Source organism: Bison bison, unplaced genomic scaffold (assembly GCF_000754665.1).
Source record: "Bison bison bison isolate TAMUID 2011002044 unplaced genomic scaffold, Bison_UMD1.0 scf7180017864043, whole genome shotgun sequence".
Taxonomy (NCBI): domain Eukaryota; kingdom Metazoa; phylum Chordata; class Mammalia; order Artiodactyla; family Bovidae; genus Bison; species Bison bison.
The window spans coordinates 4,244,780-4,260,576 of NW_011494615.1; the positions used below are offsets into that span (position 1 = coordinate 4,244,780).

The following is a 15,797-nucleotide window of genomic DNA, read 5'->3' on the forward strand; positions in this document are numbered from 1 at the left end:
GAGCAAACAGATCTAAAACACAAAGGGAAACTCATTCAGGCTATGATCCACCTTGTCCTTTGACAGTCACTGAGGGACTGCCAGCCACTGGGAACCCCAACAACAGGAAAAGAAAAATTCACAAACAGAACAACTATCTGCAGAGAAAATAAGAGCTGTAGGATAAAGGAGGGGGGAAAATGTAATTCCAATTAGTATTTTCAAAGAGATTTAAGAGAAAGTTTTCATTAGAAGACTAGAAAGTGAAAGTGAAGTCGCTGAGTCGTGTCCCACTCTTTGTGACCCCGTGGACTGTAGCCCTACCAGGCTCCTCCGTCCACGGGATTTTCCAGGCAAGAGTACTGGAGTGAGTTGCCATTTCCTTCTCCAGGAGATCTTCCCGACCCAGGGATTGAACCCAGGTCTCCCACATTGTAGGCAGACGCTTTACCATCAGCCACCAGGGAAGCCCCCATTAGAAGACTACTTCAGTTTAAAAAAATTAATATTGAAATTATTAACATCACAAATATAGAACCTTAAGTTCAGCTTTAATTTCATTAATTATGAATCTACCAAATTTCAAGCAATTATTTTCAGGAGGTTTTTGTAACTTCATTAAATACCCTTTGCTTGAAATTACTATATTAATAAATGTATTACATTTGATTTCCTTTATAAGCATTTCATTCGGCTTCCCTTGTGGCTTAACTGGTAAAGAATCTGCCTGCAATGTAGGAGACTTGGGTTTGATCCCTGCATTGAGAAGATTCCCTGGAGAAGGGAAAGGCTACCCACTCCAGTATTCTGGCCTGGAGAACTCCATGGACTGTATAGTCCATGGGGTCATAAAGAGTTGGACATGACTGAGTGACTTTCACATACATAAGCATTTCAGGATTCACAGAACTCTAAAAGCTCCCAAGTACTTAAATAATTCATTATTTGACCAAGGTTGATAAATCTAACGGATAAAACTTAATATCTATCTTGGTATCTTAAATATTCCAATATTATTTATAAGCTTAATAAAGTTTCAGCTTAAAATCACAAATCTAAATCAATTCTTCAATCATACGTTTTAAAATGAATCCAAGGCTAATTTATTAGCTCACTTAATATGCCAATTATCTTAAAAATACAAATAACCCCAAAAGATTAGGACCATGGATTTATTTCAACATTTACATTCGATTCTAAATTCAGAATCATCCTAGAGGATGATCGTGTTCTTTCCAACAACTCTGGGCCAAGCCTGAATGTTGGATTAAACTCCGGGAACCTTGGTTTACTCCACCTAAATTTGGAGGTGCCCACTGGAGTGAAGATCCCCGTTGACCCTGTGTGATCAGATGTTCAGAAGTTACAGGAGACTTGGTGGGCTGCGCTCTTTCTGGGCCGGAGTCCTGCTTCCCTGAGAGCCCAGGGTGTTGTCTTCCAACCCTCAGGCCCAGCCCTGCCCTCGCCCCCCAGATTAGGCCTCCCCCAGGGTTGCTCACTGGGGAGGACACCTGGATTCTCAAACCCACAGATGGGTGCCTCCTACCCTCCTCAGCTGAGTATCCCAGGCTAGGCCCCTAGACGCGCCAGCAGCAGCCCAGTGCCTTCACTGGCCCTGGGAGCAGCCCCCTGCTCACGGCTGGCCTGGACTGAGGAATAACTGACTTACTGTATGAAAGAACAATCAGGGCTAGAGGAAACGCGTATTAGAATCAGAAGGCAAGTCCAGGACAGGAGAATAGAGAGAATCAAGCCAGCAGGGGCAGCCCAGGGGTTCACACTGAAACAGAATCTCTGGCTACAGCCTTGCAATCTGTATTTTAGAATTTCAGTGGGCCCATTCTAATTTTAAGAGTTATGAAATGTGGGACCTAAATTTGGCACCAGGCTTCCATGTGGCCAAAGGGAAAAGAGAAACATGTCATGTGATACATAAAAGAGTTCTCATTGGCCAGAAGAGAAAATACATTGACACTTTCCCTGGCACTTGTCTATAAGTAAACTTCTTACCTATTGGTGACCCATAGTTGTAAAGAACACATAATCATTGATTCCCTTGAGTTCTTCCTTACGGAGGCCTTTGAGTATCACCCAAGGTACGGACTGAAACTGATGAGCAAAAGCACTTATACAGGGACCAAGGAAACATGGGTTAAGGGTGTTCTTCCTGTTGGTCTGAATACATCCAAAGAGAAAATTTGTTAAGGTTTGTGGATGGCAGAATTTTTTTCAAACAAAACCTCATGGAGAACCTCAATATACGAAACAAGTAAAAGTGGAGCAGCCCTGAGAGGATGCCCAGAACCTCATCCTTTCGTCCTGCCCCTGGCTCTGCAGGGTTCCCTGAAGCATGTCCTTCAGGGAAATACACTTACACTTGTGCCAGCAGGCAGGCTGGACGCCCTGTATGAGCTCAGCTGACTGATAGTGACTGTACTGAGCTGAGAAGTGTTTTGACAAACTGCTTGCATTCAGCTCCCCAAATCGTCACCTGCTCACTGCATTCACACCCTTACAAATCCTTTCTGAATCCTCCTCTTGAGAGATGGTGTGAATTTCCCCACCCCTGAATTCTGAGTTTGGCCCAGGTTGTGATCTAAGCGGAAGCTTCCAAAAGGGTTATGCAGGTTGCCATTTCTGCTCCTGTATCTAAACCTTTGTTACCGTCAGTAGAAACTGTTAAGAGGCTAGATGAGAATTTCAGGCAAGGCTTTACTGGGACCCCTGCTGCGGCACAAGGAGCAGAAGTAACAGGTTCCCTTGCTCCCAGTGGCTGGCTAGTCTCTTAGATGCGGTGGGGTGGGGGATGGTGGTTCAGATTGGTGGGTCAGGCTGGAGGGGTGGCTTAGGTGGTCTGCCTACCCCCTTGGTGGTGCTGTGTGCAGGGACCATGTGTGGGGCCCTGCTTTGCTCCCAGTACCTGACAAGTTTGTGTCTTATTGTTCATAATTTGTCCCAACTGCAAATACACACAGTTTCCTTAGTTCCTTATAGTTTCCCGTATTCTGTTGCTCAGGGAGAGTTTGTCCAGGTGCAAATACTGCAGCAAAGGGCCCGCGATCCCACCCTGTCTCAGATCCCTTGGCTAGTGAGTAAATGGCCAAGCCAGACCTGGAAGCCTGGCAGGCTGGCCCCACAGTCTGCGTTCTTAGCCAGCATGCTATGTTGCCTCTCCAAGACATTAGGGAAATTTAAGCTCTTTGGAGCTTTCCCAGGTTCTTTCCCTGGGCCTAACCTAACCTTCAAATCTAAGGTGGCTTAATCCCCTCCCCCCAAAAAAATCTAGGAAAGTAGGAATGAAAACAGGGGAGAGACCCTCTCTAGCTGTACTCATTTCTCCTGGTGTGTCCTGATCTACTGTGATGTGTGTGACAAGTAACTGGTTCCTTAAAATATTAATATTTGTGATGAACTCACTTATAAAACAAGTGAAAACAAAGCCCTAGTTCTGCTCATAACTGTATTCTTATTGCTCCCTTGTGTTCCCATGTCTTAAGAGAGAAAGAGGTCTTTAAAATTTTTCCCAGTCTTAAAATGTTTTTTTTTGTTTTTAATTACAGAAAAAGTACTGGTACTTTTTATCTTCTTTCTTAATTCACTTGTTCATCCATTCATTCATTTATATTCAATACACATTTATTTTGTGCTTATTACATATTCCAGGTCGTAAGGATACAACTGTAGACAAGACAGATAATGAGCCTGGCCTCTTGGAGTTCTCATTCTAGTACAAAGAAAACAATAATTTTTACTGCGGGCAGGCAATACTTGATGCCCTGAAAAAAACTAAGGAAGGATGAGGAAATAAAGATTCCATGGAAGTGACCAGGGAAGACCAGTTATAACCACTATTATGAATTAGCTGCTAATGCTTCTAGTTTACATCTATTAAAAAGTGAATGTTCTCTGTCACAGAGCACCAGGTTGCGCTCCCTGCATCATACAGCAAATTCCCACTGGCTATCTACTTTACATACGGTAATGTATACACTTCCATGCTGCTCTCTCCATTCATCCCACCCTCTCCTTCCCGCCCTGTGTCTGCAAGTCTGTTCTGTCTGCCTCTCTATTCCTGCCCTGCAAATAGGTTCATCAGTACCATTTTCCTAGATTCCATACGTATGCATTAATATATGGCATCAGTTTTTGTCTTTCTGACTTACTTCACTCTCTGTAATAGACTCTAGGTTCATCCCTCATCAGAACTGACTCGAATGCATTCCTTTTATGGCTGAGTAATATTCCATTGTATATATGTAGCACAACTTCTTTAACCATTCATCTCCAACACCCTAGAAGGGGTGGGAAGTTCAAGAGGGAGGGGACATATGTACACCTATAGCTGTTCACGCTGATGTGTGGCAGAAAGCAACACAATATTATAAAGCAATTATCCTTCAATTAAAAATAATTTTTAAAAAATATTTTTTAAAAGTGCATATATCTGGAACAATATATAGAATTCTTCAAATCACTAAATAATACACACTAAATATATACTAACTACAATCACATTGTGTAAGAGACCAGCTTCAGGGAGGATAGAGCAGACATATTTCTCCCTAAGCCTCCTACTAAGTACAGCTGAAAACCCTGGGCACTGTATTAATATATAAAACAAACCTAGGAAGACTTGCAAAGTGGAGTGGAAGAGGCAAACTGGTCAGGGCACTTGGGTCCTGAGGCATGACATGCCATGAGCTTCCTCTGCCTCATATACGTCAGACATGGAACTGAAGAAACTGGCTAACTGGAAACACTGGATGCTCAAGCGAAGGACCAGCAAAGGGCAGCCTGGCAAGACAGAAAGCTTTTAGACAACCACCGCTCTACTCCAGCCATACACATAAAAAACTTCCAGCAAGAAACAATGTGACCTGCCTCCAAGCCCTGCTAGCAAAGGCATTAGTGGGGAGCTTGGGGCTCTAACTTCCTCCAGGCTGTAAGGAGGCACCCAAAACTCATGCAGGGTGATGTCAGAGGAGGCTGAGCAGCAAGCAGGGGTAGAAGAAGAGGAGGCTCAATGGAGAGTGGACTTTCACTGCTACTCAAAGGTAAAAAAAAAGGTGAAGAGATCACCCTCCTGTGTGGTCAGTAGAGGTCTAGTGGGCAACTATTAACTCGATACCCCCACCCAGCAGTGATGAGGAGGACCTCCCCACCTTTGGCGTCAATGAAGGCCTAGTAGAACATCTGGACTTCTATCCCATCCTTTACCTGACAAAGATTCTAAGGCAGCCATCAGACATGTGCTTCAATGAGCAATTACAAACACGCTTAAAGCAAAGAAACAGAACGTCTCTGCAAAGAAATGGAAGATATGAAGACCTGAGTGGGAATTTTAGAACTAAAGAATACAATCATTCAAATTAAAAGCTCAATGGATGGGGGACTTCCCTGGTGGTCCAGTGGTTAAGACTTTGCCTTTCAATGCAGGGGTGTGGGTTCAACCCCTGATTACGGAGCTATGATCCTGCATGCCTCACAGACAAAAAATCAAAACATAAAACAGAAGCAATATTGCAACAAATTCAGTAAAGACTTCTAAAATGGCCCACATCAAAAAAATAAATAATCATAGTAATAAAAACTCAGTGAATGGGTTCAACAGCAGAAAGGAAGGGACAGAGGAAAAAGTCAATGAACTTATAAATAGAACAAGAGAAATTACTCAATCTGAACAACAGAAACCAAGCTGGGGGAAAAAAAGGGAGGGGGGGAACAGGGCCTCTGGGACTCGTGGGACTATAACAAAGCATCTAACCTGTCATTGGGGTCCCAGAAAGAGAGCAGGAAAGGAAGAAGGAAGGGCTAAAAAAAATACTCAAATAATGGCTGGCAAGTTCCCACATTTGGTAAAAGACATAAACCTGTAGGTTTAAGAAGCTGGGCAAAGACAGACCTAAAGAAATCCACACCAAGATACCATAGTCAAACTTCTAAACACTGAAGACATCACACTATCCTGCAACAATTTTTTCTTTTTTTGCACAGTGTGTCAGTTTTCACTATGTTATGCTAGAGTAGGGCTTCCCCAGTGGCTCAGATGGTAAAGAATCCACCTGCGATGCAAGAGACCTGGGTTCGATCCTTGGGTTGGGAAGATCCCCTGGAGGAGGGCAGGCAACCCCCTCCAGTATTCTTGCCTGGAGAATCTCCATGGACAGAGAAGCCTGGCAGGTTACAGTCCATGGGGCTGCAGAGAGTCAGATACGACTGAAGTAACTTAGCAACTTAGCACGCACTCGCATGCTATAGTAACGAATGACCCCCAAATCTCAGTGGCTTATAATAATAACTACTTATTTCTTACTCTTGTTACACATCTGGTCAATGTATCATTTATCCCAGGGCCCAAGCTAAGGCAGAACTCTGTCTCATGTCTTTATCATAGTCTCATGACAGAGATAAAAAGGCAATGGCTGAACTATGCAAGGGCTCTTAAAACTGCCGCTCAGATGTGGCAAAGTCATGTCCACTCAAAACTCATTGACCAAAGTCATACAGCCAATCTTAGTGTTTAGGTAAAGAAATGTACTCCACACACTCTAACAGTAGGTACTGTGAACCCTGATAACAAAGTATGTGGATGCATGATCCAAATACAGGGAGGGGGAGAAGAACTGGAAGCAACAATCTAGTCCACCACAATCTGCTCACTGGGTCATAGACATTCATTTCCTTCCTGACTGCCCGTCAAATACATTCATCATCTTCCCAAAATTTCCCCAAAGTCTTACCCAATAGTAGCATCAAACATTATATCCAGGATCTCATGAGCCACCCCAGATCTTGAGTTAACTTTTCTTGGAAACCTGTGAATGAGAAATACGAATTATCTGTCCTACCACCCCCAACACACAGTGGTGGGATGATAAAAAGGGGCAGGGAAACACACTACACATTCCCCATTTAAAACAGCAGGGCATGGGACTTCCCTGGTGGTCTAGTGGCTAAGACTCAGAGCTCCCAATGCAGGGGACCCAGGTTCGATCCCTGGTCAGGGACCTTGATCCCACATGCTGGCACAGTCAAATAAATAACCATTTTCCAAAAAACAAAATATAGGGGAGGGTGGCCCAATCCAGGTGTGTGGTAAGCAAGAAGCAGCCTTCCTGCAGCAGGGGAATAAGCAATGGAAAAATTATAAGAGATGTACCCATACCCACAATTTAACTCTTCAGAGTAAAATTTTAAATGGCCGTATTGTTTACTGAGTGTCGTATATTCACATATGTTTGGTGTTTGGACACTTCTGAAGAACTTGACAACAAAACCTGATTGAAGAGGATTTTAAAGGAAGGCACAAGGGAACTGTTATTACTACAGAAACAATGGCTGGAGTGTGGAAGGAAGGCCTCTGCCTCGCCCACACCCCCACCTGCACACCCCTGTAGCACCGCTGCAGGCACTGCTATTTCAATGCATCTTTGACACTTCAGATCTGAGTGAAGCTCAGTTTTGAAGCAGTGCTCTTAAGAGTATACTGATTCCGAATGCTCACCCACACATCACATCTTTGGAATGTTTGGGGAAAGAGTGCCAGATAAACCTGGCACACGGTCTTCTGAAGTGTGTCCGTGTTTGGCAATCAAAGGTTGTTGAGAGAAAGACGGGTTGGTCCTGGACTGTTCTTTCCAGTGTGCTTACAATATGGACAGGCCGATCATCATGGAGTACTGAATCAAAATGACCATCCTAGATGTTCAACAGTAGAGAACATGGTGTTAAATGATAGTATCCTGAGGATAAAATATCATGCAATTAAAATCACAGGAATTTTAATGGGCCTTAATATAAATAGACTTATCATTGTAAGCATGTATACACACACACACACAGAGCCTATTCTCCCATACAAGCTCTGACACATTAGAAAAATACTCCATGATTAAATGCATTAAGAATCTTTCCAAATACTTAGCAATTCAGCTCTCTTGACAAACAGTTCCTCATTATAATTCGCCCAGACAGAACATAAATTCTAAACTACTTTGAAGAGATTTCAATTTAGGAAAAAACACAGTAAGCACATTTCATACAGTAAATAAACTTTATTTTTCTGTTCTGAGATGATATTGCCAACAGTCACAGATTTGCATACGATACAGTTATGTATTGGCTATTTACAATTTACAGTAGTATTTTTTCCTCTGAAAAATATAAGTACAAAAGCTAAGTAAACAATGAGGTACTGCCATTTGGATTTATCATATGTCAGAGCTTAAAGAACTAGTCTTCAGCAAATATTCAATAAATCAATCTGGATAAAATAGTCAATTAAATGCTCTAATTTATCAGAAAAAAATCCACTAAATTTCACCTCAAAATGTATTGCACAAGTCTTTAAAAAAAAAAAAAAATCACCCTAGAAATAAATAGGAAAGTCAAGCAGTTCTTTAAAAAGAGGGACAAAAAGAATGGAAGAAAGGAACATGAAGTGAGCCCATAAATCAGGTTAAGTTATTCAAAATATCTTTTAAACAACACAAAACTCTTCCCAACAACAACAAAAAATTGATAACCCCCAAAACTATTATTGTTTCTCCACTGATATAATAATCTATTTTAAAGGCAGTCTGCAATCTTTCCGAGGGCCAATGTCAGATTTTTCTTGGTCTTCGGGCTACATGAGGGGCCCTGAATACAGCTTCGTACTACCAACAGCAAATGCACACAGTTTTCCAGGTCTGTCCAGCATCACTCTCCCAACTTCTTTAAGATGAAGGCCGCAGCCATGACTGGAAAAGAAAAAGGATGAGGAGAAAAAAGAAACGAAAAAACGAAAAAACTTTTAAAGCTAACTTTTTGGGAGATTTATTTTTTCAAGTTAAATTATATTAAAATTATATAGTCTGAAGACTGAAGTACAAATATTCTAAATATTAAATCCTGAAGGAATCTTCTAAACATTACAGTCCTTAGAATGATCTTTTTAGTCAGCAGTCCTGAAAGCAGTATTTGTATATGAAATCAGAAACTGCAGCCTTGCAGCACGTACCGAAGGCTGCCAGGTCACGATTAGAAAAAGCCAGGAGAAAGCGTGCTAGCATGGGAGAAGCCTTCAAGGATGCAGGCTAGATTTAAGAGGAGAAAAGGCTTTTCCTTCTTCTCTATTGATGTTTCTATATATTACAGTTCTCCTAGGATGCTAGGCATAGCAGCAAGGGACAACTACCTATTGGTTTAAAAAAATTATGTATGCCTCATCTGAAATTAACAAACTTAATTTTAAAACCTTAATATGTTTAGAAGACATGATGTTAAACCTTCCTAATAAGATTTCTCTAGATAAGATTCTAATAGCCAGTGGTCAAATCAAGTATGAAGTTAAAAATGCATAAAAATAAACCACCAAAGAAGATTAAGTAACAGAGAGAGTCTTTCAGTTCTAGAGAAAGTACTACAGTCGTCCCGACTTTATTATAATCCACCACTCAGGACGTATTTCCAGGAGTTTACAATTTATTAATATAAAACTCATTCAACACACGTTAGTCCTAAAAATCTAGAGAAGATAAGAAAAAGATCTCCTGTGATATTTAAAACCGTTTTTCAGTTATTATTTTCAAACGTGAGCTTGCACTGTTGCAGGAAGAGAAGTTCATGTGTGATTCAATAATGTTGCACAATGTCAATGTCATGAGACACCAAAAAAAGGCTGGGAGGACTTTTCTAGTTCAAAAGAGACCTGAAGAATATGACGACAAAATGCAATCTCCCAATGGATCCTGGAATTTTAAAAATTATGAGACATTATTTGGAAAACTGGGAAATGTATTTACTATATATTAGATAACAGCATTGTGTTAATATTAAATTTCCAAACAGTGGCAACTATATTGTGAGTATATAGGAAAAGGGTCCTTATTTTTGAAGATACTTAGTAAGATATTTGATTTATGTTTGGCAAGTAACTGTCAAATGCTTACAAGCACAATGTTTGCAAGCAACTGTCAAATGTCATAGAGGAGAAAAAATATATATGGAGAGAAATCAAGAGTGAGAGTGAGAAAATCTGGCAAAACGTTAATAACTGGTAAATATAGGTGAAGGGTGTATGAGTGTTTACTTAAATTTTACAAATCTTGCTTGAAACTTTTCTAACTGAAAGTTGAGAAGACAATCAAGTTACCAATCAACAGAAATGCTACATGGTAGCATTTTAAGTGATAAATGATGCTATTTAAATGCAGTAAGGAGCATGATACAGTATTTATAATATTATAAACAAAGGTAAAGGTGAGGACTTACTGAGTTAGATATGGAATTTACATGACTAATGATAGCTTTAGACAACCACCAAGACAAGTTAACTGATACACATTAAAAATAAAAATGAGATTCAAATGTAGGCAGAAAGGATATTTGAACTTAGAAGGTTAAAAAAATGCTGTATATTAACATTTAAAACTTGATACTGTTAGTTGCATGTTAGTTCAATTAATAATCACAGAGAATCTTTAATTATAAGTAAACTCTATTGACCGTGATTCAACTTGTCACTTGTGAAAATTCATGCAAAGTTTGTTTAGTACTCCCTAAAAATTTAGGGAGTACTAAATCATGCTAATAACATGGATAATATGTAGAGGTGATGGGAGGGGTGTTTAAATGTGAGGACAATCAAGTGTATCCAAACATTTTAGATGCCTCCACCTCATTGTACTAACACATTAATTAGAAACAGCCACATTCAATTAAAGCAGCTGCCTAAGGGTCTCCTCAGGACAAATGTGTTATTTTGCTATACTGTATGCTCCCCTGGAGCAGGAAATGGCAACCCACTCTAGTACTCTTGCCTGGAAAATCCCATGGACGGAGAAGCCTGGTGGGCTGTAGTCCATGGGGTCGCTAAGAGTCGGACACGACTGAGCGACTTCACTTTCACTTACTGAGCGACTTCACTTTCACTTTTCACTTTCATGCATTGGAGAAGGAAATGGCAACCCACTCCAGTATTCTTGCCTGGAGAATCCCAGGGACAGAGGAGCCTAGTGGGCTGCCATCTCTGGGGTGGCACAGAGTTGGACACAACTGAAGCGAGTTAGCAGCAGCAGCAGTGCTCATTATTTCAGACTAGCCTGACTCTAAGCAAGCTGTGTAATATTTTACATTCTGGATTTGTGAAATATATCACTCTTATCTAGAAAATGATTTTTCATTTCTCTCTCATAATCTTTATTAACTTTGAAGACCATTCTCAAGAAATAAAACACAAATAGGAATATAAAATACATAAACATTTTTGGGGGGATTTTTGGGCAAAATTTCAAACAGCAATTTTGAAACTTTCAATTGCTATTTAAAGAACTAAAATTTCCTAGAATTATATAACATTGGTGGTGGTGATTATTAATCTACATATTAAAGCAAAATTAACAGAAAATCCCTGTATTAACCCATAGCATAATCATATTTTCATTAAACAAAAGAAAAAAGAATTCCAGCAAAATGGTTAGTATCATGCAATACATTTGATTTTTTGCACAAAAGACACAAGACATATTATTCTTCACTCACCACATGCTAACTAAGCACAGACTGATGGTTTACTCAGAAGATACCACTGCGAGGTGAAGTATACTACAAAGCCAGGAAGAAAAAAAGCTTATTGGGTTAGTTTTAAGACTTAACATAACACAGAGATTATATGTGTTTATGAACTTCAAAGGATTAAACTGAATGTACTTAAATTTCTCACATATCCCCAAACCAAGGAATCTATAATCACTCCCTCCCATCCTAAATAACTATAACACTACACAGTGGAGATTTTACTCGGAACTTAAAGAACACAATTATAGATGTACTTTATACTTAATTACATATTTATATGCTAGATATAATTAAGTCATGATTATTCAGTTTATAAAAGGATTTGCTTCATAATTCCATTCAAGCATACATTACAATTTGATTTACGTAATTTCATTTTACCACCAACAATTTGGGGGGAAATGTTGATGAACGTGAATACAGTGCATCCATACATTGAATTTCCTCCTAAAATGTGTTAATTTTATCAACGAACAACTCTCTTGTAATTCAACACCATATTAGAAAATGGTTTCAGGAATGATGACCCAAACCAAAGTTTGCCTTCAAAGGGACCCAACCTCTGCAAACACAGTTTTACTGTAGCAACCTTTTGCAATAAATTCAATGTCCTATTTAACATGGTCATAATCCAAGATTATTAACTGACTTCCTAGTTTGCTTTAAAACAGTATCAGCAAAGACAGGAATTGTTTATAAGATCTGAGCCTACTCTTAGTGTGACCAACCTTGGAAGCATCATTTTATTTATCATTTATATTTAATGTGCAGTTAGTAAGAAGCAACAAAATCAAAAGACAAACTAGAAAATAATATTTGCAACACACACAACACAATAAGGCTAACATCCTATTGGAAAACTTGTGGGAGTATGCAAAAAATATATATATGTATGTTCCCTGTGTCTATGAATGTTAAGTATTGATAAACTAAAATAACCTACGTGTCTATGGATAGGAAATTGATGAACTCAACTGCAGGACATCCATATATCAACCAATCAAAAGAAGAAGGTAAATCAGTTTGTAATGAGGTGGAATATAAAAATAAGTGAAAAAAGCAAGCTGTTGCACACTCTCATTTTTATAAAGTCAAATACCTAAATGATAGAGGAATAAATATAATTATGTAATTATAAAGCTGGGAATGTTCCCAACACCAACAGCAAACATGATCTTGTCAGGGTGGAAAGAGCTGGGAGGCTGAAGATCATCGAGGTCTCCCTTTCTAAGCAATGTTTCTGCATTGTCTGCAGTGTTTCTTTGCAATGATCACACACTATGTATTCTGAACAAAATTAAGAGGCAAAACCACTTTTAAGAAAACAAATACATGGTCTACAGGGGCCGTATTTTTCACTATGCATCGGTTTTACGTGCATCTGTTTCTTGAACCCACCTTGCATGCAGCTACAGAGACCATGCAAAGGAAAACGGAAATGTCCACTGGAATGGAGAATGTTTATACCTATTGATACTGAAAAGTTCTGATGGTTTTATTAATTCAGACTGATCGAGGATGTGACACGACACAAAGGATCAGCAAGAAAACAAGGCAATAACAAGGTCAACAGAAGGTCGGTCTTTACAACCGACCAGATTAGACGGGAAATGAAAACAAGCCAAACCTTATTCAATAGAATAGAAAAATTTTCTTTTAACAGAGTCAAAGGAAATAGTCATTAAGTTTGCTAGCACCCTAAAAGAACCACTTTTTAAATAACAAAAGAACTTCTCAATCCCAAGAGATCATTTAGCACCTCATTTTAAAATAAACTTTCTTACTGTAATTATCCTAAATAAATAAGACTTTCTTTAAAAAAAAAAAAAAAATCTGATGGTGTAAGGGCAGTCTTACTCAATTAGACAATGAGATGAGCTAAACACGTGCGTATTCACTATTGCTCCCATCCTGAAACTCAAACTACTCTGGCCATTTAAATTACCTAAACCATCACAAAATCAAGTATCAGGCACAAGATGCTAAAAACTGAGAGGAGTAAAAAGGCTGCCTTAGGGAACACAAAGCTATGTGCATCTGGCATGTGTCTTTAACTTCTGACTCCTGCATATAAGACCTTTTTTTCTCACTTGAAAGAACTTCAAAATTTACAACTGACTTAATACTTCAGAGGAAAAGAAACCTTGCAGATAGAATAATCCAACATACTCATTTTGCCAAGCAAGGCCAGAAATATGAAAAGTGTTTGTTTGCTCAAAGTCATCCAGGGGCTGAGCTGTTGAGCACTAACTAGTTCTCCCCACAACAAAGCTGCTGACACTCGAAGGTGCAGGGACTGGAGATGGGACACGGCTGGAGCAGGTATCCTTCCCATAAAATGACTTGACTGTCGTACTCAGTGAGGTCTCTCATGATTTATCTTGAACATTATTAGATTACCTTTCCAAATCTCATTTTCTAGGAAAGACTAGTCCTATCCATTGCTACATGGTGGCTAAGGAACCAGCCCCACCAGCCCCACCAGTCGCCCCATCATCACAAAACTCCAGCTGGGGCAGTAAACATACTTTGGTTCTTCAACAATCCTAGCAAGATAATGTAGTTTTGTGAAGAAACAAAGACTCTGTGAAGAAACAAGTCTCAGAGATTCTGAGACTTGTCAAATGAAGGATTAGAATTCCTTCTCTCCACATTGTGATCCTTAAGTAAACAGACTTTAATTAGGCTCAGCAATGTAATCTTACTTAACAGATAATGGTTTCTCATCTACAAAGTATGTTCTCGAAATTAGGTTAAACTCTGAAACCACTTATTAAATAATAACTGTTGAATTCTGTAGTGGGGTTTCTCAAAGACTATAAAACTCACTGAGGGGAAGGGAGATACATATGGTACAGAGGTGCTATTCTGAAAAACACCTTACGAGCAGTCAGGGACAGTTTTTGATCCATGCCAGAAAGCAAACTTATAATCATTAGGATTATAAAGCAAAGGTTTTAGACAGTATCCCTCCTCTAGTATCTGTTAAATAATGCCAATGCTGATATGGCCCACACTGTCAGCACAAAGTGCAATGCACCATCTCTCAAGCGCCCCAATTACTAACAGACAGAGAAGGGAGCTCTGCAATGCGGTGGGGTTTGCTTGGCTTACTTATACCAGCTTTGCAGCCCTGAAATTTAAAATAACAAAGCAGTCAACACTGCTGATTTTAATAGAGAGGAAACTGTAGCTGTGGTTACAACAACTTGCATAAATGGCCCATCTGGAACATACATTTAAATTAAAGCTAAGGTGACTAAGTAACTTTAAAATGATTATTTAAAAACCTTCTAAAAAGCTTTGCTTTCTACACATTTAGACGTCTTTCTACTGGATACTTCTACAGAGAATGAGCAGTCATCACTCTTAGCAGTGTTTCACTCTCATCAGGTACAGCTCATCAGTGTACGAAGTTAGTTGTGATTTCTTTAAGAGGTTTGTTCAAAAACAATGATTCCCATCATTCATTTATGAATGACAATGACCTTAAAGCCAATGTGACTTAGGCTTCCACTTTCTCCATATAATCTTAATTTTCCATCAAATAAGGAACAATCATGAATGACTCTATCAAGTACCAAAAATCTCTTTATATTGACAAAAGTTTAATCAAATCAATGTATACGTAATCTCTGAGATCTCCCTCACTTCATGCTTACTATAACATTTCAAATTTCCTAAGCATCTGCTTTTATAACTTGAATTATATTACATAACCATGTCTTTTATTCATATATGAATGAATGGATGCTTTTCCCTCTGCCTAAAATGAAAGATTCCAAAAGGTCAACAACCATACCTTCCAAGTCTTCAATTTTCCTATATTCGCCATAACAAGCATCAATAGAAGAGTCAACTGAACTCATTTATTAAGCAAAAGATTCAACTTATATGCAGAGTACATCAAGAGAAACACTGGGCTATAAGAAGCACAAGCTGGAATCAAGATTGCCGGGAGAAATATCAATAACCTCAGATATGCAGATGACACCACCCTTATGGCAGAAAGTGAAGAGGAACTCAAAAGCCTCTTGATGAAAGTGGAAGAGGAGAGTGAAAAAGTTGGCTTAAAACTCAACATTCAGAAAACGAAGATCATGGCATCCGGTCCCATCACTTCATGAGAAATAGATGGGGAAACAGTGGAAACAGTGTCAGACTTTATTTTGGGGGGCTCCAAAATCACTGTAGATGGTGACTGCAGCCATGAAATTAAAAGACGCTTACTCCTTGGAAGGAAAGTTATGACCAACCTA

At 39.3% G+C, this 15,797-nt stretch overlaps 1 protein-coding gene across 6 annotated transcripts in view; it reads right to left on the bottom strand.

Annotated features, from left to right (window-relative positions):
- Positions 1-8,013: 8,013 nt before the first annotated feature.
- GOLGA4 (golgin A4) overlaps positions 8,014-15,797 on the bottom strand; it is a 110,631-nt gene continuing 102,847 nt past the window's right edge. For 5 of the 6 annotated variants that reach the window (XM_010835518.1, XM_010835520.1, XM_010835519.1 and 2 more), the window contains 2 exons: positions 11,503-11,565; positions 8,014-8,720 (listed from right to left, as the gene is read on the bottom strand). In XM_010835518.1, the coding sequence (XP_010833820.1) occupies positions 11,536-11,565 (30 nt within the window). In that variant the 3' untranslated portion in view covers positions 8,014-8,720; positions 11,503-11,535. The remainder of the gene's footprint in view (positions 8,721-11,502; positions 11,566-15,797) is intronic. The other variant, XM_010835517.1, reaches the window with a different exon arrangement.